A 23,408-nucleotide genomic window follows, 5' to 3' on the forward strand; every position below is an offset into this window, starting at 1 on the left:
CATTGTTTTTTTAGATGATCGGTAAACGAAGTGCAGATGAAAAATGTGCATGCGACTCTTAAAACATTTGAATTTTCTCAAATACATTAGTAAACTAAAATGTAACATGTTGTAACATTACTGGATATATTGATCTTTTATTTGGAATAGTAAGCACGTTCTTGATTTATTTCCAAGTATGTTTATTTGTTAAAATATGTACTGATCATTCAATTCATGCTGATTATCGATGGAATTTGATCGTTTTTTTTTTTAAATAATTCACTGTTTTTCCGCGAATTTCTTTCTTCACAATACGAAGTGCTATACCATTAATCACCCAAACAATGTTCTGTGTCTAAAAACCAAATAAACAGAACATAAATAAAAAAAGCTGAAGAACTCACCTCTCGCGCGTGGCTTTTGTTGTTCTCTGTTAGTGAAGTGCCATCCGTCAACGAAGTATTCGCATACCCGGCGTGTTGTTGATCAATTTATAATATAGGAAGGAAATTTAATAAGGTGTCTTAGCTCAGGTAATATATAATACCACACAATACCTGGAAATAAGACAAAATTTTGTCTTATTACCAGGTATTGTGTGGTGTAAATGGTGGATTGGTTGTTTATTGTCTTTCGGTGTTCATTTGCTGAAATATGACAATGAATTTATAAAAATGAAGCTCATTCTATTACAAGAAAATGATCCATCATCCAAGCTTTAGTGAAGGATGATGGGCATTATTGGAGTAAAGCCGGAGGCTAAGCATGTATACTGAGCATATCGTCGCGACGATACAAGGTAATCCGCATTTTAAACCACGCGCTGAAAACGTCACGTGAGCAGTCCATCCAACCGGAAGACAACCCGTTTTTACCATTCTTTAAAAAAGGTTTTGTTGCTAAATAAAATAGAAATAAATGGGCCGGGAAACAGAATCATTATTATATAATAAATCCGTACACTACAATATACAGCTCGTCCCTTCTTGCTTACACTAAATATCATTGCCAAGGGTGGGAGTATACATGCTTAGCCTCCGGCTTTACTCAAATAATGCCCATCATCCTTCACTAAAGCTCGGATGATGGATCATTATTTTCCGTAAAGCGTCCAGCTTTCGCATGTATACTGAGCATCTTTAAATATAGCAACAAAACATAACATAAAACGATAATATCAGAATACTTTTATCCGATAATACTGACAGAATCAAACATATAAACGTAGTAACCTGTAACAATCATCACCACGTACATACATGTGACTAAAAATCACTACAATTCTACTTTAAGTATGCCCATGCATATATTATTACACTTCAAACAACAAACCGTTTACCTGGTTATACTATTACTTACTATGAAAAATAGCGTTATTAAATGACATATTTTTATCCACTACTGTTCTATAATAAAATTTATAAAAATTCTTGTCGGACTTCCAATCTGCAGTTCTCAGAATAGTAGCTAAAGAACATCCTTTATTGTAAGCTGCAGAAGTGGAAGCAGATCTAAATGAATGGGCCTTGAACACTCCAGTGTCTATACCAGATAACTGTAAAACATCCTTTTACCATCTAGCTACTGTACTAGTGGTTACTGGCTTGAAAGTTACGTAAGAAACTAATAAATTATTTGACTGTCGCAGTGACTTCATAAACTTCACATAAAACAACACAGTATGCATAACACACAAGCTCTCATCCGGAAAATGTTCCAGAACTATTTGAAAACTATTTTGTTTCCCTGTAGTTTTAAGATGACTAGGGAAAACAAAATACACTTTATTGTTCATAACTTTCATATAATCCAAATTCAAAGCAACTAAAGTTTGCACCCTAGGAGCGCAAGCCAGAGCTATTAAAGCAGTGACCTTATAAGTCAACATTTTAATTGACAATTTCTCTAAAGGATACAATTTTGTCAAAAAATTTAGAACAACATCCACATCCCAAGTACACTGATACCTAGGTAATGCTGGACAAATATTAAAAATACCTTTCATAAATTTTGGAATGAGAAAGATCTTAAAACACCAATTGTTACCAAAAAAATGGCAAAGTTTGTAACAACATAGACTTGTGGGTATTCAAAACAGAATAGGATTTCTTATCCTTATGCAAATCAAACAAATAAGAAACAACTACACTTTCAGTTGTTTGAAAGGGATTGCATGCCCTTGAACTACACCATAGATACCACTTGTTCCATGCCAAGCTATACTGTTTTCTGGTTCCTGCCCTCCAGGCTGACAAGATAACGTCCGCAGCTCCTTGCGAAACTCCTCCACACGCCAACGACGTCCTGATAAGGTGACCACGACCATCTTCAATGACCGGCTGAGTGGATGAAGCATGTTGTTGTGGGGCAGACCCAATAAATCCCGGTGCCTCGGTAGCCTGACTGGCAATGAGATAATATTAGATAGTACCAGAGGATACCAGGACTGACTTTTCCAGTCAGGACAAAACAAAATTGCTTGATCCACATCATCTGAAATAATCTTGTTTACAACTTTACTAATCAGATTGAACGGTGGAAATATATATGGCTTTAATCCATTCCATGACATAGAGAAAGCATCACAGCAAAAAGCTCCAGGCTCTGGAAACCATGAAACAAAGGTATCCAATTGCTTATTCAATCTAGAAGCAAACAGATCTATATCAGGCTGAAAATAATGTTTACAGATTCTAGCAAAAATATCAGCCTTCAGCATCCACTCTGTTGAATCTGAAAAATTTCTTGAATAATAATCTGCTTGAATATTTGTTTTACCCGGAATATGAATGGCAGAAATAAATATATCTCTTTGTAAACACCACTGCCAGATCTGACTCGCCAAACAATCCATAGACAAGGAATTCATTCCACCCATTTCTGAGATATAAGATGCAGACGACACATTATCTGTTTGAATTTGTATATGAATATCTTTGTGTTCATTAAATAGGGATTGTAAAGAATAGAAAATAGCCAATAATTCCAAATAATTTATAGAATTTTCCCTTTCACTTCCAGTCCACCTTCCATTTGCATGACTACCATTTTAATTAACATAATAACCCCATCCACCTAAAGATGCATCGGTAGCTAAATGAAAAGAAATATCTGTTTGTCGAATTTTCTGACCATTCTTTTTAACAGCATTTTCAACCCACCATCTTAATTCATGCTTACTGTCTGTACTCAACTCCAAAACATTATCAAAACAATTATTAAGTCCCAGCCCTTTCAACTTGTCTCTTTCCAAATTTCTATAGTGTAAAGGTGCTTCCAACACAGCAAAGAACGCATTTACAATGCGACCAATGAAAGATGCCACTTTACGAACTGTAACATGTGTTTGCTGCAGTAAAGATTCAGAATCGTTAATAATTCTCTGAATTTTCTCATCTGTTAAAAAAAACACCATGAATAAACTTGAGTCAATAACAAACCCAAAGAATAAAATTCTCTGAGCTGGAACAAGCAGAGACTTTTCGAAGTTAATAGTAAATCCAAGAGACTTAAGAGTAGTTAATATATCATTGGAATTATTTAAACAAACCTCTCTTTCCTGATGCATATTTATGGAATCATCTATGTAATACGAACACCTGATTCCTCTAAATCTAAACCATGCGTAAATGGGACGCAATATTTTTGTAAACAACTTAGGTGCTGGGGATAAGCCGAATGGCAAGCACACAAATTGGTACTGTTCGCCGTTAAACCTAAACTTCATAAATTTCTGATCATCCTCATGAATGGGAACAGAAAAATATGCATCCTGCAAATCAATACTTGTGAAAAAGTCATTTCTTTGAATAATATCCAAAACGGTCTTAAATGTTTCTTGCTTAAAATGCTCATATATAATAAACTGATTTAAATATTTCAAGTTTATTACTGGTCTAAATTTCCCATTTGCTTTAGGCACAATAAAGATATTAGAAATAAACTGATTTTCCTCATCATCTGAAGGTACTATAGTCCCTTTTTTAATCAATGTGTTTACTTCATCTCTAACTATTTGAAATTGATCTTCACTGAACGGAATTTCCTTAGGAATAACATTCTGAACTGGTTGCATAAGAAACTCAATTTTATAACCAAAAATGGCTTGCAATATCCAAGCATCTTGAGTGTAATGTTTCCATATATGAGCCTTATCTTTCAATCTACCCACAGTCACCGTACTCACCATTAGTTTTTTGACTGGTGTTCCATTGTTACTGTTGCACTGGGTGCAGACAACCTGCCTCGTTGAGCAGCGCCACCAAAGGGTCTAGCTGCAGGTCTAAATGAACTCCTTTGAGGATAAGGGGCATACCTCATCGGCTGACCAAAATCATAACCAGCAGAAAAACCACCACGGTTAAAACCCCTACCACAGGAACCATTGAAGGGCCTTGGGACATAACCTCTGCCTTTCTGTGCGTATCTCAAATCCTTTCCTAATGAGACGCCATTATCACAATATTTTATTTCTTTCCCTATATCATCCCCAAACAACATTGACGACACAGGCGTGTTGAAATTACACAAATTTGGATATCTTTTATTAATGTTTGCCCTGATAAGATATCTTTGCCTGAGCGATAAATTGCACTGAACCTGACCCATAATAGTCATTATGTCTGAGATGAGGGTTCTAGCCTCTGAATTACTAGAAATTTGGGGCTTAAGCAACTCAGCAAACTTTATCATTGGTACAATGCCAACTGCTGCAAGATTTTGAATGTCCACCATTCCTCTATCCTGTGACCTTGCACGCTTGTCAAGAACCTTCCATATCTCATTATTTACCAAGGGAGCACCAAGATATGAACAATTCTCTGGAATTCTATATTTCCCAATAATAGCATCCGTGTCACATTGTACAGTACATGCTGTATTGACCAAATAAGCTAATGATTGAGAAACAGCAGAACCTTTCTCCGGAGCTTTCAGTTTTGGTAAATCCCAAATTTCATCACTGGGAGTTTTATCACTCTTCCCATCAAACAACACAGCAGAAAAATCTGCGCCAACAGCTTGATTGTTATTAACAGCTTGATTGTTATTATAATCTGAACACAGTCCTTCATCATATTCAGAGTCACTGCAATCAACTTGCACATGCATGTTTGGTAAAGAATTTAAACTGTCCCCATACTGGGCTATTTCATCATATTCTGTGACTTCGTCAACAGTATTCAGGCCTAAAACCTTCCTCAAATTACAAATTTCCTCTTGGAATAATGTAGAAAAATCTAGGGTGTTACTGTTATTATTCATTTTAGAACTTTTCTTAGTGCCAGACTTACTGTTATCAACAGTTTTATTATGCCCCCCTTCGAAGAAGAGGGGGTATATTGCTTTGCCCATGTCGGTCGGTCGGTAGGTCAGTCGGTCGGTCGGTCGGTCCGTCCACCAGGTGGTTGTCGGATGATAACTCAAGAACGCATACGCCTAGGATCATGAAACTTCATAGGTAGATTGATCATGACTCGCAGATGACCCCTATTGATTTTGAGGTCACTAGGTCAAAGGTCAAGGTCACGGTGACCCGAAATAGTAAATTGGTTTCCGGATGATAACTCAAGAACGCATACGCCTAGGATCATGAAACTTCATGGGTAGATTGATCATGACTTGTTGATGACCCCTATTGATTTTGAGGTCACTAGGTCAAAGGTCAAGGTCACGGTGACCCGAAATAGTAAAATGGTTTCCGGATGATAACTCAAGAATGCATACGCCTAGGATCATGAAACTTCATGGGTAGATTAATCATGACTTGCAGATGACCCCTATTGATTTTGAGGTCACTAGGTCAAAGGTCAAGGTCACGGTGACCCGAAATAGTAAAATGGTTTCCGGATGATAACTCAAGAATGCATACGCCTAGGATCATGAAACTTCATGGGTAGATTGATCATGACTCGCAGATGACCCCTTTTGATTTTGAGGTCACTAGGTCAAAGGTCAAGGTCACGGTGACCCGAAATAGTAAAATGGTTTCCGGATGATAACTCAAGAATGCATACGCCTAGGATCATGAAACTTCATGGGTAGATTGATCAAGACTCGCAGATGACACCTATTGATTTTGAGGTCACTAGGTCAAAGGTCAAGGTCAGGGTGACCCGAAATAGTAAAATGGTTTTCGGATGATAACTCAAGAACGCATATGCCTAGGATCATGAAACTTCATAGGTAGATTGATCATGACTCGCAGATGACCCCTATTGATTTTGAGGTCACAAGGTCAAAGGTCAAGGTCACGGTGACCCGAAATAATAAAATGATTTTCGGATGATAACTCAAGAACGCTTTTGCCTAGGATCATGACACTTCATAGGTACATTGATCGTGACTCGCAGATGACCCCTATTGATTTTCAGGTCACTAGTTTATTCTGTTTTCACACTGTCCAGTAAAGAGACTTACAAATTGAATTTTTGACACATGTTCATTCATAATGATGTATAAGCCTTTGTTTCTGTGCCAGTAAATACTATGTTTATGGAAATGACGTGAGAATTCAACATTTAAAAAACCAATGTAATATGATATGTAATATTATATGGCAACAGGACAGTTGTGATTTGCTGGGTCAATTCTATTTAGCTTGACCATCCAAGCGGTTGATAGCTTTGACAAACTGGTGGTCTGAAACATTGAGAAAATGTCACGATTCACTGACAATAAATCAAACATGTAATTCTTGCTACGCAACTTGCATTTAATTTTGTCAATTCAAATTATACATAAAAATATAATTAATTTTTAATCTGCTTGTTAATTGAAAAACAGCAACACAGTTTGTATGTATAAAACAATGTTAATACATAAATAGGATCAAGCATATTAAAATATCAACTTAGATTTAGTTTCCTTTACTGTACAGGATTTGTAAAGTTAGGTTAATATTTGTGTATTGAACAAAAATACCAACAGTGTAAAGAAAAGTTAATTTGGGGATGTTCTATCCAAACCCTGAGAGTTCAGATTTCCTCAAATGCCAAGCAAAGATTGTAAATTTCAACCCACTCCTCTGGTTAGTTTTCAGAGGCACATATAATTAACTTTTGAGCTTAGTGTCTCATTTGTACATGCATTACTGTATTAACTTTAAATCAACTAGTACAAGTGGTAGGCCAGTATTACATGGACTGGTGTTCACTGTTTACACAGTTTCACAACCCCATCTGATACTGGTCAGTATCTTGGCAAGTGGCCAAAGTTGGGAGTGGAATTAATGGTCTATTACATAACTGACTTCTGTGTGTGGTAAACACATGATACTGGTCATGTGGTCAAGTTGCACTTGTATACATTTGCCCAATACACAACACTAGCCTTGGCTATTTTTAATCAGATTGCATTGCTATCTATGGTGGTCATTGACTAGGGGAGTTAACTGCTATAAATAACATGTTTCATTACCATTAATAAATAAAACATTACAAATTGTGTGCACGTTTCACATATTGTCAAATAAGTCAAAATGTGTGAAAGGAATCCAAAAAATCAAAGACTCAATCATATAATGGATATAATTGATTAGTATAGGTCCTGATTGGTTTTTGCACTATTAATTGGATACATTTCACAGGTCATTGACAAACAGTGACAAAAACATATTCACACAATGGCTGTCACTACAACGGAGAGCCCATATGGGGGGCATGCATGTTTTACAAACAGCCCTTGTTTTGTTTCTTTTTTAATTGTTTGCTTTTGTCAGTACCCTTCGTACCGACCACTGCCTTTTTTGGAATCACAACCGACTTAACAGTCGGTTTAGACACTGACTTAGTTGTTTGTAACCCACATTCATCCGAATCAAAGCCCGAAAACTCGTCAACTTCGGACGAATTACAAATAGAAAGTTCGTCACTCATAGTTAATATTGAAGACAACTAGGGATAAAATATAGTACTAGGACAGTAGAAAATAAAATCACAAATCGTAACAGTTAATATGGAAATACACAAAATTTCACAAATACCTTCCGAAGCGACCACCTCGCACCACGCTAAAACGAAGAATGGTAAAAACGGGTTGTCTTCCGGTTGGATGGACTGCTCACGTGACTTTTTCAGCACGTGGTTTAAAATGCGGATCACCTTGTATCGTCGCGACGATATGCTCAGTATTGACCTTATCGCAACATCCGGGCACTTGCGTCAGTTAGAGTAACATGCCCCTTGACGACGGTGAAAACAAAAGCGCTGTCGATATTTTATTTGCATTGAAATATTTAACACTGCTCGCAATTTTCTTAAGTTAAGGCACATCATGCGACCATTTTTTAGAATAAAAATACCCAGAAATAGAAATTATTTCATAATAAATTTAATTTAATGAACGAACACAAATAAGGATGAAAACAACCAATAAATTTTTAATATATGCAACATATAGTAGCTGATTTGAACCTCTATATTTGTTACCTTATTACCTTGTTACGTATTAAATAAATTCTCATGATAAATGTTATTGTTTTTATTTAATTCACACCAATTTCGACACTTTTTGTTTCCGCATGTTAGGTATTTGAATGCCCTTTCCTTCATCACAAACCGATTATCTCGTTATGATCGGATACTGTCCAGACAAAGAAAACACGGTGTCATAAAGCCAGCTGGGGACCTATACTTGGGGCTCTGCATAAACCACATGTGGTCATTAAACACAATTTATGATACCTCTATGTCATCTCTTGTCATACTGAGCAGTCATTTAAGCCAAAATAATTGAATATACAGTTGCTTTATAAAACACGTTGACACCTTAAATAAACATTTAATTAAATTAAATGCAATATTTTTCATTTGATTGTTTGCATCAGTCTTAAAATCGTGTAAGCTTTTGTATTCTGGTGTTTAATTGCCCCTTTGTTTTGCATAATCCGATTATCTCGTTTTGATCAAATATTGTCCAAACTTAACTGACAAAAAGGTGTCATAAACCACACTGGTTGGTCCAGACAGTGTCATTTAACACGATAGATGCCACCATGTCTCCTCTTTCTGGTAGTATTAAGCAGTCATTTGGATGAATAATAAACGCCGATGTACTTAACAGTTGCTTAAATTAGATATGTGACATATGGTCAAATATAAAGTCATGTCCTATTTAGATTATCAGAAATGTACACCGTAAAGATACTAGCCCGATTAATTTATTAAAGTATTTAATAATTCTAAAATTTACGTAAAAAAACAAGTAACGTATTTAGCGTGTATCAGTTAATTAAAAAGACGTCATTCCGTATAAAGATTTAATGTTACGACAATAAACGATCGACATCATAAAAAAGAAATTACGTTTGACAGCAACGGGTGTAAATAATGTTTGAGTTACAATGCTATGACGTTAAATTTATTTACACTTAAATGTATTATGAATATTGCTGGGCCAAGTGTGAGGTTGAGCGCTCTATAACCAGGTTTAAACCCCCAATGCTTTGGATTGACCGTTCCAAGGCGGTGACCCCAGCTTTATTCATATTTTGTGTTTATGTTGGTTTGTATTGTGCTGTATTGTGCTGTTTTGTACTGTTTTGGCAATCGGTCACTTGCCTTAAATAAAGGACCAACTAATTGTTTTTAATGAAAATTCAATACTGCTCCAGCAGCTGGAGTTTCACTTCTTTATATTGAAAAACAAATATTTATACAGATATATGTGTGTTAATTTTAATATTTGTCACTCGTGCTCATTACAATGAACACAACTAAGGCTTTCAGTAGATCATGTACCAGATGTCCCTACGTATTTTACAGCTTCACATTAGCATGATAAATTGACATAGTAGAAATATAATTATAATGTTCGAAGATGAATGAACCCTGAAAAGAACGACAATACTCATTACATCAACATCTACAAGGATACTCCCATTATTACAGTATAAATGAATTTACCCGGTGTCTCAGTGAGAAAGTTAATCATGAATGTCGCCGTACTCGATCATCGGCCACTTGGTCGGGTCATTTTTCCAACATCCAGCTTGCAATTTGTACGGACATTCATTAAGTCCAATTAGTTTTATTTTCTGATCATATCGGGCTTTCGAAGTGCAATCTAACCCTTCATAATAGTCAAAAGACATTTTAAACACCAATTACAGGACATTTAATTACCTATCGACTTCCCAATAGGAATGCAATTGACGAAATATTAGCAGAGGTGCTCAATCAGCGTAGTAAATCGACCGTATCTAGGGCATTGTTTTCACCGTCGCTAAGGGACTGCCCCTTTTGTGACGTCATCGCGATAAGGTCAATACATGCGAAAGCCGGAGGCTTTACGGAAAATAATGAATTTTGTATTATGGAAGTGTTTTTAAGTTACAATGTAACATAATTTCATGTAACACACATAAATCCCTATTTTAAAGGTAATTGGCTTTTGGGGACGTCAACTGCAGTAGTCTGTTATATCTTATAGAGAAATTGCCATTATTGTCCCCTACCGGTTTTCCCTCCGTCTGTCTGTCAGTCAGTCACACTTTTCTGGATCCTGCGATAACTTTAAAAGTTCTTCATATTTTTATGTCCCCCACTATAGTAGTGGGGGACATATTGTTTTTGCCCTGTCTGTTGGTCTGTCTGTCTGTTTGCGCCTACTTTAACATTTTGCAATAACTTTTGCTATATTGAAGATAGCAACTTCATATTTGGCATGCATGTGTATCTCATGAAGCTGCACATTTTGAGTGGTGAAAGGTCAAGGTCATCCTTCAAGGTCAGAGGTCAAATTATGTGGCCAAAATCGCTCATTTTATGAATACTTTTGCAATATTGAAGATAGCAACTTGATATTTGGCATGCATGTGTATCTCATAGAACTGCACATTTTTAGTGCTGAAAGGTCAAGGTCATCCTTCAAGGTCAGAGGTCAAATATATGCGGCCCAAATCGATTATTTTATGAATACTTTTGCGATATTGAAGATAGCAACTTGATATTTGGCATGCATGTGTATCTCATGGAGCTGCACATTTTGAGTGGTGAAAGGTCAAGGTCATCCTTCAAGGTCAGAGGTCAAATATATGTGGCCCAAATCGCTTATTTTATGAATACTTTTGCAATATTGAAGATAGCAACTTGATATTTGGCATGCATGTGTATCTCATGGAGCTGCACATTTTGAGTGGTGAAAGGTCAAGGTCATCCTTCACAAGGTCAAGGTCATCCTTCACAAGGTCAAGGTCATATATAGGGGACATTGTGTTTCTCAAGCACATCTTGTTTTTTCATGAAACTTGAAACATGGATAGATGGCTATATGGACTTTATGCAAGTCATTACATTTTGTTCCTAGGTCAAAACTTCTGATTCATATAGCAACAGCAAAAAAAAAATTCTGACAATGGCGGAATTTCTGACAATGGTGGAGCCAGTTTGGGACATATATTGCTTGGCAATAGTCATGTTACAATATGCAGTAACAAGTCAACTGAACAGCCTGAATGTTGTCAGGTTAAAATGCTGATAGAAAGAAAAATAATTCACCTATGAAACATTATAAATTGCATACTTATATGCCTTCTTTATAAATTCCAAGAGGCCTTTATATTTTTTATCTAAGTTTAGAATAGCATATAATACATATCATATGAATTGGTGTTCATCTGATATGCTCATTTGTATTTTCAGTTTGGCCATGTCCAGGAGGGAGTGACTAAGTTATGGGGTGCAGAAGAAGCACAAGCCATCTTGACATGATGAATCATCCCCAACAGCGCTTGACGATGGTTTCCTGCTCGATGAGGATGAATCCATAACTGAGAACTGCGGATGATACATCTCTCAACACTGCATTGTATAAAGACAAAGCAATTCAGTGTGGTTCGTCATCGTCAACAACAGAACCAGACTCAGCTGACGTAGGAGACTGTCAAGTTGAGATCACTGTGCCTATCAGGGTTGAGTGTTACATACTGAACGAAGTGATCCAAAGCACTGTAACTCCAATATAGTGCGGTCCGTTATAACGCTGTGTCCAATATAACGCGGGGGGTCCTTGGATCCCGTTTTTTCTCCAACCTTCCATACTGATTCAAATCCATGTTATGCAACTTCATGTTTTTTCATAAATTCAAAGAAGCCGGCGATCACAGCTTGATTGCTTTATCCATCCGTTTAACTTATTTTAATCAATAAGAGGTTAAACGACACTCGACAGCTTATTGGTGTTAATCTGTTGTGTAATGTCAATAAAGGCGTGAAAACTCGCGAGTCGGTGTTTATTACATGTATTCCCTATCAGAGCGGTTCGGTGCGCTAATTTCAATAAGGCAAGTGCAAGCGGAATAATTATCAAATTAAAGTTATTTAAAACGATTACCTGTTTATGTTTTGTATTTATCGTGTATTGTATTTTATTGTATAAACTATGGCTGTGTAAGTGTGTTATCGTTTATTATATGCTACACATGCTTGATAAATAAAAATATCTTTGTGTGTGTTTAATGTTTCAGTACGTATACGAAAAATAAATAAAAAAATCCTGACGATTTATTTACATGCTAACGCAGTGTAATAGTTAACAGAGATGCACTTAAATTTTTGCCCGTTATCAGAAAGTCCACGGAAAGCACGTTTTTTACATGCTGCTTATGACGCAATAAAACATTTCTTTGTACATGTATCGTATTGCATTCAATCTAAATTTAAATTCGCTCGTCCAATGAAAGCTGTGTCCCATAATGCACTGTACTAATTTTTCTGAAAAATGGCGTAGGCATACGAATTTGTTTACGAAGTTCGTAAACATATTTCTTGTCATAAATGTTAAACATTATTTTTTCGTAAGTGATGTAATTATATTGGATTATCGGATAAATGTGCACATTAGAAAAGCGGTATGTATACTGTTATCGTTCGATTCGGTTTATATGCATGTATTTGCAGATGACAACACAGCATGACGATACACATGACCTACATTATAGGCTATACTTTACCTGTTTTTATAGCCCCTTAAATAAATAAGCTCAAAACTTATTACGCTGTCCGTTTATAACGCTGTTGCGTGGCTTGGACCCCGTCATCCGCGTTATATTGGAGTTACAGTGTATTGTCAATATGCACGCTTGGGACCGTGACATTCTCTGTTTACATTCAGATCAAAGCAATGGCAAGACATATTTAAGTATGAAAGTATGTTTTAATGAAGCAGGACACACTACTGTGTATGTTCATGGTCAGGAAGTTGCACAGGACCATTTTTTGTGGGAAACAAATTTTTAGTGATTATCTTTTTGCCCTTTAGCTCACTTGAGCACAATGTGCTAATGGTCCGTCATGCGATGTGTGTTGTGCGGCGTTAACATTTGCCTTGTAAACAATCTAGAGGCCACATTAATTGTCCAAACATCATGAAATTTGGTCAGAACAATTTTCCCAATGATATCTTGGACAAGTTAAACAATTGTTCCAGTTTATTGTCCATCATCATGAAACTTGGTCAGATGATTTGTCCCAATGATATCTTGGGCAAGTTCAAAAATGGTTCCTGTTGGTTCAAAAACATGGGCACCAGGGGGCGGGGCATTTTTTCATATAAGTCTATATATAGCTATCGAAAAACCTTTTTAACACTCTAGAGGCCACATTTATTGTCCGGTCTTCATGAAACTTGGTCAAACAATGTGTCACAATGATATCATGGTTTAAAAACATGGCCACCAGGGGGGAAAAGCTTTTTCCTAACATGGCTATGGTAAAAACATGTTAACACTCTCAGTCACATGTGACTATGATTTTTCTTCAGCAACATTACAGGTAATACCCTGCCTCATACGATAATGGCTCTTATGCTTACATGTTTGTTGCCTGCATAACTGCAGAATATTAGCTGTTTTCTTCCAATATGTTATTTGTAATATCAACAACTTGCTTAATATGTGTAATGTTTGATAAATTGCTTAATTTTTTTATGCCAGGTGTACTGATATTTGTTCATGAATTATGAAGTTTTGATGAAATATCATTAAACTGTAAAAACTGTGTTCATGCATTCTTTTATGCACAGACTAAAATTGTTACTACAGAGGTTTATTAAGAGACTGTATCACATAAATGGTTGCATAGGTTGCTCTGTAGAAGCCGGGACACATTTCGTTTAGTTTATCATTAACGCGGTATGTACATAAGGGGACATACTTTTCAATTTTAGATTATGCTTTTTAACAATATATGGAATCCATATGTTCTTTTCATTAACTTATTGCATTCTGGGCACTCATACACAAATGACCGATTAATGTCCTAAACAAATTTACTAACACAATGTTCATCATATTCCGTATACCTAGAAGTAAATCCAGATTTGAATCCTCGTCATCCCATGACACAAAAACCGTCTAAGACATGTTGAAGAAACACAGAAAAGAGACTAAATAACTTGTTCGATATGCTAAATATCGGAGAATGGCACAGTATACGGGTCTGAAGATTTCTAGATGGTAATGTTATTTATAATTGGTAAAATTGTGCATTGAATTTAGCAGCAATTAAAGAGAACAAAGACCATATACAGCTAATTATATACAGATCATATACAGACCGAGAATAGATTCTCTCCATAAGAAAAAAAAATCAGAGCTTTATTCAAATTATACTACAGGTAAATGGCATTCAGATTAATCAAATTTAAACACTGCAATAAAAATGAAAAAACAAAAATCTAATTAAAACAACCTATTATTAGTTGTTTGTTGTAAGATTCTGATCGCTCCTTTATCTTATTACAAAGTCCATCTTTATATACCAGAAATATTTTTTTTCAAACTGGAGCCGGATAAAATCGCTTAATAAAACAATGCGGCATGTGATTACTTGTCCCCTACCAGTGAAACCGGAGGGGACTTTTGGTTTGCGCTCTGTCCGTCAGTCTGTCAGTCCGTCACACTTTTCTGGATCATGCGATATCTTTAAAAGTTCTTCATATTTTTTCATGAAACTTTAAACATGGATAGATGGCAATAGGGAGATTATGCACGTCATTTCATTTTGTTCCTACCTGAAGAATTGTGGTTGCTATGGCAACAAATAAAAAATAAAAATTGACAATGATGGAGTTTCACCGGTAGGGGACCATATTGCTTGGCAATCTCTTGTTTTAATTGACACATTACAATTGAGTGATAATACTGCATGCATTCTCATTTTAATAATACATGACAGTATATTTGTTTTGTATAAAAAAAACTGGAATGCAAAAGCGTGTTTTAGAAATGTTGATAAGCATGTTAACTACCGTTGCAACCAACAAACAGTTGCGCGCTTAGACTTGTCTCGCAAAAACCACTCGACATGCGAGAGTTTGCCGTTATTTGGCGAGCTGCCTATCTCTGTTATTTGTCTCTGATAAAACTAATTACTGCTGTTTTTTTTTCATTCTTTCCATATGTCTTTTTATATACGTCCGTCTAATAAAGGGCATATTAAGGGATTACCTATGTCATGCCGGGGGTCAGGCAGCTTCCAGTCTTTGTCCGGACTATAACTCTTTAACTTTAACACCTATTCACATGAAACTTTATATATGGATAGATCTCATTGATGAGAAGTTTAGTGTACAAGAATTATGGCTATAGCCCATGAATTACTATATTTATCTCGCTTTTTTATTGTCCGGGTCATAACGCAATTACATTAAGGCCTAATGACATCAAACTTCGAACAAAGATAGGTTGTGGTGTATAAAAGTGCAGCGCACAACAATAGTAACTCGAGAACTCTGGCTTTCATATTTCACAATTCTACGCATTTTTTGGTTTCACCTTTTTTCTTGGTTTCATGTTTTCTTGAAATTACAAGTTCATGATTGAAATTAAGTTTTTCTTACATTTAGAAAGGAAATCATGCTGCTGATAAGGTTATATCAAATATGTTTCAGTTTTGTGTGGTATTTTGTATTTTATACACAATAATGAAAAGTGATCAAAGTCCTTGAGGTAATTTAATGTCTGTTCGTTTAGAGAAAAAAAACAGCACAGGCACTAACGTCTGATATATCATATCCTCATCAGAAACCCCACCCCAGTAAATAACTGAAACTGCAAATATAACTCAAATGTATTTCAACATAATCGATTCTATTGGAGAAGTGGTGTTGTGTCCCATAATTGAAACTGCTTGTATTGATTATGTTGTAATGTTCTGTAGCCAGTACAGTATGTTTCAAGAAAACTCCCTCATTTCTCTGATTATAACGCCACCAGTGCACGGTGTTGTTAAAGATAAAAAACAAACAACTACAGTTACAAAACAATGAACCTAACACACTGCCCTATTCAGGAATTTTGTGTAAAAACTTGTGGAATGTAACCTGTTCACTAAGGTACGACATTGCACGGAACATGGTTCCAAGCAAAGTTTAGAGCAAAAAACTTCCAAAACTGTTACACGGGAATAAACAACAAAAGAAATACAAGTCTGAATGACAATAAGTATGTTTCCAATGTTATTGTCTTTCTGAATTGTATTTATCATCACAGTAATGGATAAAAGCAATGTTTGGATTATCAAAAGGTAAATGTAATTTATTTTCGAGACAAGTCACTTTATACAGTGAGTCTTTCAAAAGTATTGAACGTTTTAAACTCATCTTTACAGAAATATCGATATGTCGGTCTAATCTCTTACCAAAAAGACATTTTATTTAACATAAATTTTGGTACTGATTTAAGAAAATTCAATCATTATAAATTGATTTTGACACCTTAAAAAGAAAACATAAATTATTTAATTAAGTTGGGTGTCTTTATACAATGGAATATTTTGCAATGGGTATTAAATGTTTATTGAAGTCTGATCTCCCCCATCAAACTCCCACGGGTGTTCTTTGTAAATGGGCGGGGAGCCCCAGTCAAAAATCCATTGGGGTTCATTGAAAATGGAAGTTTGACGGGGTCCCCCGTCAAACCTCCCACGGAAGACCCACCAAACCCCCCACGGAAGTTTAATGGAAATGGGAGTTTGGCGGGGGCTCCCGTCAAAATCCCACGGGATTAAAAAATCTACAAACACTTTGTATCTGGAAAAAAAAACAAGTATGAGTGGAGTATCTAATCAAATGTAAAATACGAAATCGTAAACAACCATAAGGAAGTTATTAAAAACAAGAGCTTAATGTTCCAAAATGACAAGGTCGCTTAACAATGTAGTTGTATTACATAAAACACTTACCCGAGTGCAGGATCAACGGGTATCACACACGTGCTGCACAGAATGTAAACACATCGGTAAGAACTTTGATTTGTTGCAAATACCTCAAGTTATTGAAATACATTTTGCAAAAGTCTATAGTGCATAAAAGACATCTTTGCTTGCATTTTATGCCGATATCTTAGGATTTAACAAAGACGTATAGGTCTTTGGATTTAAGAATAAATCATTGAATACGTCTGAAAATGGTGTCAACAATTTGACAGGCTGAGAACACGATGTAAACAATAATAATAATATACATAAATGCTGTAAGAATCGAATTTTCGGACAAGATTACAGGCTTATTACATAAATTAATTCTGGAGGAGGCAGTCTACAGTTTGTCTTGAAAATCCCCAGGCCGACAACCACTGGTCTGCAAAAAACCCTCAAAACAAGGCCTCCAGTCAGAACCAGAAAATAGATTCAGACAATATTCAGTGCAGCTCATCAACAGCTTGAAAATGACGCACAAAATAATGCAGAAAATGCTCTTTAAATTGATATCTGGGGTAAAATAGACCTTTTCGGGGGTCTCGGAACTTGGCCGTAAAAAACCCATTTTAAGATAAACCCGGCAATCACATTTATCTTTCCGGTTGGGATTACGCACACAGTCGACAACATGCTTTGCACTATCACAGCAAATGCTTTCAAACTGAGCCTAACATAACCCTTTATTACAATTAAACTTTTTGCACTGCTAACTTATTTAAACCCACTGTTGAAATCGGTCAAATGGCGGGTGCTTCAAGCAGAAAGTACATGTGTTTAATTCTCACTGAGCATGTGCAGAATGTTGACTTCAATCCAGGTCACTTAGTTTCGAATTACTGAAAACAAGTGAAATTAATAGAATATTGTCCATTTATACTTTCATTTCAGCTGCTGGAGTTAAAAACAATTTGTTTTAGGCTATACAACTTAGATTAAGGAAATTTGGGCCAATGCGCAAATAGGGCAAAAAACTGTAGTCTGACTTCGAAGTATTAAACATTGCCGTATGCACCACAAAGTCACGTGATCATGCAACCTGTTATCCACCGGGTATCAAAACTAGCAATCCTGCGCAACTTAAATGCGCACAAAACCTTTGCTCCGACAGTTCTTTCATTACCCGTCAGGACTTAGTAACAGCTGAACGTTAAAAAACTTCTCGTCAATAAAATTAATATGCAGTTGTGTGCGGCTATTGTATTCCTCGTGTGCTGTGCCGGTATTATTTCGTACTTTATTTGTATACATAAGTGAACGTTTTGCTAGGCAATCAAGTTATATTGATATTTATTATTATAAATTGTTATTAGAGCTTAGTCAACAGCAATATAACAATTCTATAAGAGTTGTTTTAAATATATAATGCTTTCGTTCAAGCTATAGATGGGTACTAATGATTTTGAAATTTTGACCAATTTAACGACGCATTTTGACAAATACAAGTTTTTTCACAATTATTGAACGGATATTATAAAAGTTATTGCGGCATATGAAAGAAAAACAACGCAGTTTTTATGAGCTTCACATTAATGGAAATGTAAGTAAATTAAATAGCGCTAATTTGTTTTAAACAAGCATGTGCAATTAAAGATTTATTTTTTACATTATCAGTTAAAGGTGCAAAAATGCGGCTAAGCACGTATAAAAATGCGATTTATAGTTTTGTTTCAGGTTTATATGTCATTATGACGATAATACATATTTGTGTCCTTAATATCCGCAAATGTTATATCATAATAAGAGAACCGTTGAGGATGCAAACGACATTTTTTTTTATTGAGTTTATACTTGTTTATGTAGGTCCAAAATTTATTTTGATTAAAGTATTTTAAGTTGGACAATGTTTCACTTGCTTTTTTATACACTTTGATTTCATCAGTTGCTTTCAGCAATACGTTTTGTTTTAAAAAATGTCGATCTTGCTTGTAAAAATGCCCAATGCCGTTCTGATCGAAATAAATTCATCGTTTGTGTACATGCGTGTACGTTCTTTTGCAACTTATTAATAATAAGATCACGCGAGGTTGCATTTTCTAGTGATGACCGGTTTTTGCTTACCGTTTAAATTGCTGATGCTTTTAATAAAAAAGGGAAAACAATAGAAAGCCAGTCAGACAGTTGACTTCTTAAATTTTGAGCCAATTTGCAAAATTTCAAATGGCTTAAATGGCGAACGAAAAGAATGAGCCATGTGTACATCCTACTTAGATTACATGCTCTTATAGAAGCAATGCCCCGATTTCATTGCTGATATATAAATAATATCTTATGAGGGATAAAATATATCGTGTTTGCTCTAAGGCGTTTAAAATAGTCCACACAGCGCGTTGTTTGTCATCTAAACATATTCCACATTTCACAAATAATATCTGAGTGCTATACCATTTTTATACAACTTATAACGAATGATGCAAGTTTTTAGAAAATCGATCCATGCTAAGTAATTAATGTATAATATGCTGGTGGGAAACACTGTCGACAAGTTTAGGAAAATACAATTTCTCATATTCCTTATTTTAGCAAACCTATTTTTATAAACCCTAGTTCATTTTTCAGTTATTGTAAATCGCTATGGTAAGTAACTGTCTTTGGTTGCCACTGGTTAACCTTACAATTCATATTATGCTGTAAACAATGTGTGAGTGATAGGGCATCTGCTGAACCAGCTGTCATTCACGACATACGATAGTAATATGTTTTTGACAAAGAGACAGTCGGTGTTTATGTTGAGGCTGAAATTACTATAAAGAATTTCAAACATGTGTCGTTGATGCGTATAAACAACATGAGGCATTTAAAATACTTTCAAATGTCTTGGCAGCAAAAATATTTTATGGGGGTTTAACCCTTTGATGGTTGAGCCGATGCTGTATAAAAAAAAAAGAGCGATTCCCCGGGCCATGGCTAATTTTTTTATTGACCTGAACTTTCATGCAACTTTTAAAATATCAAGCGTGCAATGAGACATTTTACTGTGATTTGAATGTTCGATCTATATAAATGTAGAACAATGGTCTTCGCTCAATAAATGGAATTAGAATTTCACTAAAAGTGTGTTCGTATGTATCTTACATGCAGACATGTAATTTCACTAATGATAACATTAATAAATTCCTTAATCGTACGAATATCTCATAACGAGCGTGTATCGTTAAAGTTATGAAGAACGCGTGAAAAGGGAGTTAATTTTCTTTCTTGCTAGACGTTTTGATTATTATTAGATGTCCAAATGTTCTGTTCTGTCGTAAGATCAACATTATGTGGTATCCTATTAATTGGGTGATGCATTATATATGCGGATATGTATCAGTAGAGAAGGTGCAACCTAAGCATTTTGCATTACACATACTAAAATTTCATTTTCATTAAGGTTTTCCACCGATCAACAATACAAAGTCATGTTACAAAGAGAATACTAAGTTAGTGTTGAATACAGATATGTTTATTTTGCATTACTTCCAGAAAGTGACCCACGGGCCTGGCCGAGAGGGTTCGGTTTTCGTACCGAGCAATTTCTAATACCTGTGTTCGACTCTTCTATGATATCATAGTTATCCAATCATTTTTTGCAGTGAACTGCCATCATTATGAAAGTAAAAATAAAGAAATTGCTGACATCAGAATGCGCCAAGAAAATAAACAAAATGACATCATTTTTCTGGGCAACCATGGTTGAAATACAATTAAATGTATCACATCGGATGATAGTATTCGTTGACAGTATTTATATTATTTTAATTCAGGATTTTGTGGAGCGATACGATGCTACTCCTGTGTAAGTACAACAGACAGCAACTGTGCCGACGAGTTTAGTCCCGTTGGAATCACGCTCGAAAGTAATTGCGACTATTGCTCGAAAAGCAAAGGGAAGATTGGTTCTGTTCAGTGTAAGTATCTCCAACGTTTCAATCGCATGTCACCAATATTTCATTTGCATATAAAACAACATTTCAATCGCATGCAAACGTTTGCTTTCATGCCTGAACGTCGCAATGGAAATGGTGCAATTTAACACCTTTAGGCGTGGCAGTTACATCACTTCTACTGACCTGTATTTACTGTAACTTGTTTCAGATGCCTAAATATCAATTTGAATGCTGTACAGAGTCTCTTGACTAGATCCGAATTAAAAATATTACAATTTTCAGTTAAGTTATAATTGCGAATGTTTATTCCACTGTCCTTAAAATGAAACAAAATGAAAACACAGAAAACTGTTTTGAAAAGGATGTTTCTCTTTAGATATATTACGGTCATGCGAAATAACATTATTTGGTTTTCGTTGTAGCTCTTAAACGGTATAGTTTAAAATACATATTGCAGATGTCGTACGGAAATGCGAATCAAACTACTATGGTTCCAGTGAATGCCACTCTGTATCGGTAAGTGGTATGGATGTAAACGTCTGTTCCTGCAACACTGACCTCTGCAACAGCGGACCTAGAGTCGCCGCAAGCTTCGCCATAGGTGTGATTCCTATCTACCTGTTTCTTCGATCACTTTAGATGCTCATATGGTGTAATGATGTTTGGAGACATATATTTCATACATTTGCTTTAAATATCTCATATTAAAGTATTGAACAGAACAGGTATTTTTTATGTTTTAAAGTTCACAAAATACATAATACATATTTTTTGACAACATGTTAGAATATAGTTCACAAATAATTATTTTACAATATACTAGAATTTCGAAAAAAAAAAACACGAAATAATAATTTGCTGAAGATGATCAGAAAGTTTGCAATATGATTTATAGTATAAATTGTATTAAAAATTGAATATGTTTATATATTAATATATATGTGTATATATGATATCTGTGTTCATATATTATGTGTTGTGAAACTTAAGGCAAGTATACATACTTGTTTAAATTGTTGGCATTTTTAAATGAGTCAAGTAATGGTCCGTGTTGTTTCTATTTCAACTTCTGATGTATAGTCTTAAATGTGTATCTGTTGGCATTTTATGTACAGTAAACAACATCGCTCAATGTATGTTGTGAACAAACAAACGTCATTTTTATAAAAACTCTAATACTATAGTGTAGTTTCGCTAATGCCAATATTTTCAACCAACTTTCGATGAGTTTGACCTTGTCTGCCCTTAACCCATTTATGCCTAGCGTCTATGAAAAAGGCTTTGGCAAACAGCGTAGACCCAGGTGAGACGCCGTATGATGCGGTGTCTCATCAGGGTCTGCGCTGTTTGCTTAAGGGAATTTATGTAAGAAATATTCTAAATATATAAATAAGTATACTAGACATCCCTAATTTTGGAAATAAATTGATCCAATTTAGAAGGATGGGAGAGTCAAATAGGCATAAATGGGTTAAACGTTCTCTAAAGAAACAGCAACTGAAGACATTTTCGCCAAAACTAATTGGAACGTTCTGTACTGTTATTGTTACGAAACAGTGTATTAAACCAAAGATAAAATAAAACCCTCGTCATCATCATACTTCATAGTTTATTGACCGCATGGACCTTTTGAATTGATCTGCCCATGTGACCTTTTAAAGGAAAGTTACTTTAGGCAAATATAGGTAACATTTACCACGGCAGCACATGGATAGATATAATTTTATTGGAAGTTACACACGTAATTAATTTTTGTAAAATTGCGAATTTTAATGTTAAGGGTGTTACCCCTAGATTTGTGAGTGTTCCTTTAATTGTTAAAATTTTCAATAACAATTTCGAAAGTTGCTTGTTACATACCTTTGCTCCTTATTGCCAAATATACTGTAAATAATGTAACTACACATCCAAGTAGTGAGTCTATCAAACTATTGCAACCGAAACACCTGGTGTGCCAAGGCACCAGCCGAAGTCAAATGCCTTCTGACTTAGTGCATTTTACTATTTATATTTTTATGCATTTGTATATGTTTGAAAAAATGTATAATCTTAAATGACATCTTCTGACCATGCATGTCCTAGATTTCAAAATACATGCCCTGGTCTGACACATTGGTAACATTAACGTTAAACTGTTACCAGGCTTCTGCATTTAATTAGCCAGGTCACAGGAAAAGGGCAGTCTAATCAGTATCCAATTAAACTATTTGTCAATTGTCAGAAAACCGCTCTTAAGCAAACGGCTTTCAAGCAACTGCAGGCTGAACTGGATCTAAACTGGCCACAATCGCCTTAATGTCTCTTTCACTGGGATACAGTTCATTTAACTTTAAAGAGATGTTTTCACGTTTTGGTAAATTGA

At 35.4% G+C, this 23,408-nt stretch overlaps 1 protein-coding gene and 2 long non-coding RNA genes across 4 annotated transcripts; 2 read left to right on the plus strand and 1 right to left on the minus strand.

Annotated features, from left to right (window-relative positions):
• Window positions 1-1,224: 1,224 nt before the first annotated feature.
• LOC127844422 (uncharacterized) lies at window positions 1,225-5,334 on the minus strand. 2 transcript variants are annotated; one of them, XM_052374633.1, is made up of 2 exons: window positions 4,169-5,334; window positions 1,225-2,381 (listed from the first exon to the last, which is right to left on the minus strand). In XM_052374633.1, exon 1 carries the CDS (start codon window positions 5,332-5,334, stop codon window positions 4,171-4,173), a length of 1,164 nt encoding a protein of 387 aa, XP_052230593.1. In that variant the 3' UTR covers window positions 1,225-2,381; window positions 4,169-4,170. The 2 variants fall into 2 exon arrangements, with proteins under 2 accessions (XP_052230593.1, XP_052230592.1); XM_052374632.1 differs by having other exon boundaries at window positions 1,225-2,385.
• Window positions 5,335-10,515: 5,181 nt separating this feature from the next.
• On the plus strand, window positions 10,516-13,976 carry LOC127844437 (uncharacterized). Its single transcript, XR_008032734.1, has 2 exons — window positions 10,516-10,688; window positions 10,980-13,976. It is a non-coding gene; the product is annotated as an uncharacterized LOC127844437 (long non-coding RNA).
• A 4,292-nt stretch (window positions 13,977-18,268) lies between these two features.
• Window positions 18,269-22,641, plus strand: LOC127844433 (uncharacterized). The gene is made up of 3 exons (XR_008032730.1): window positions 18,269-18,399; window positions 20,924-21,067; window positions 21,504-22,641. It is a non-coding gene; the product is annotated as an uncharacterized LOC127844433 (long non-coding RNA).
• The last annotated feature ends 767 nt before the right edge of the window (window positions 22,642-23,408 follow it).

This window comes from Dreissena polymorpha, chromosome 9, assembly GCF_020536995.1.
Source record: "Dreissena polymorpha isolate Duluth1 chromosome 9, UMN_Dpol_1.0, whole genome shotgun sequence".
Taxonomy (NCBI): domain Eukaryota; kingdom Metazoa; phylum Mollusca; class Bivalvia; order Myida; family Dreissenidae; genus Dreissena; species Dreissena polymorpha.

Coding starts and splice junctions, on each gene's coding strand:
- LOC127844422 (XM_052374633.1), bottom strand. CDS start 5,334: ATGGGCAAAGCAATATACCCCCTCTTCTTCGAAGGGGGGCATAATAAA.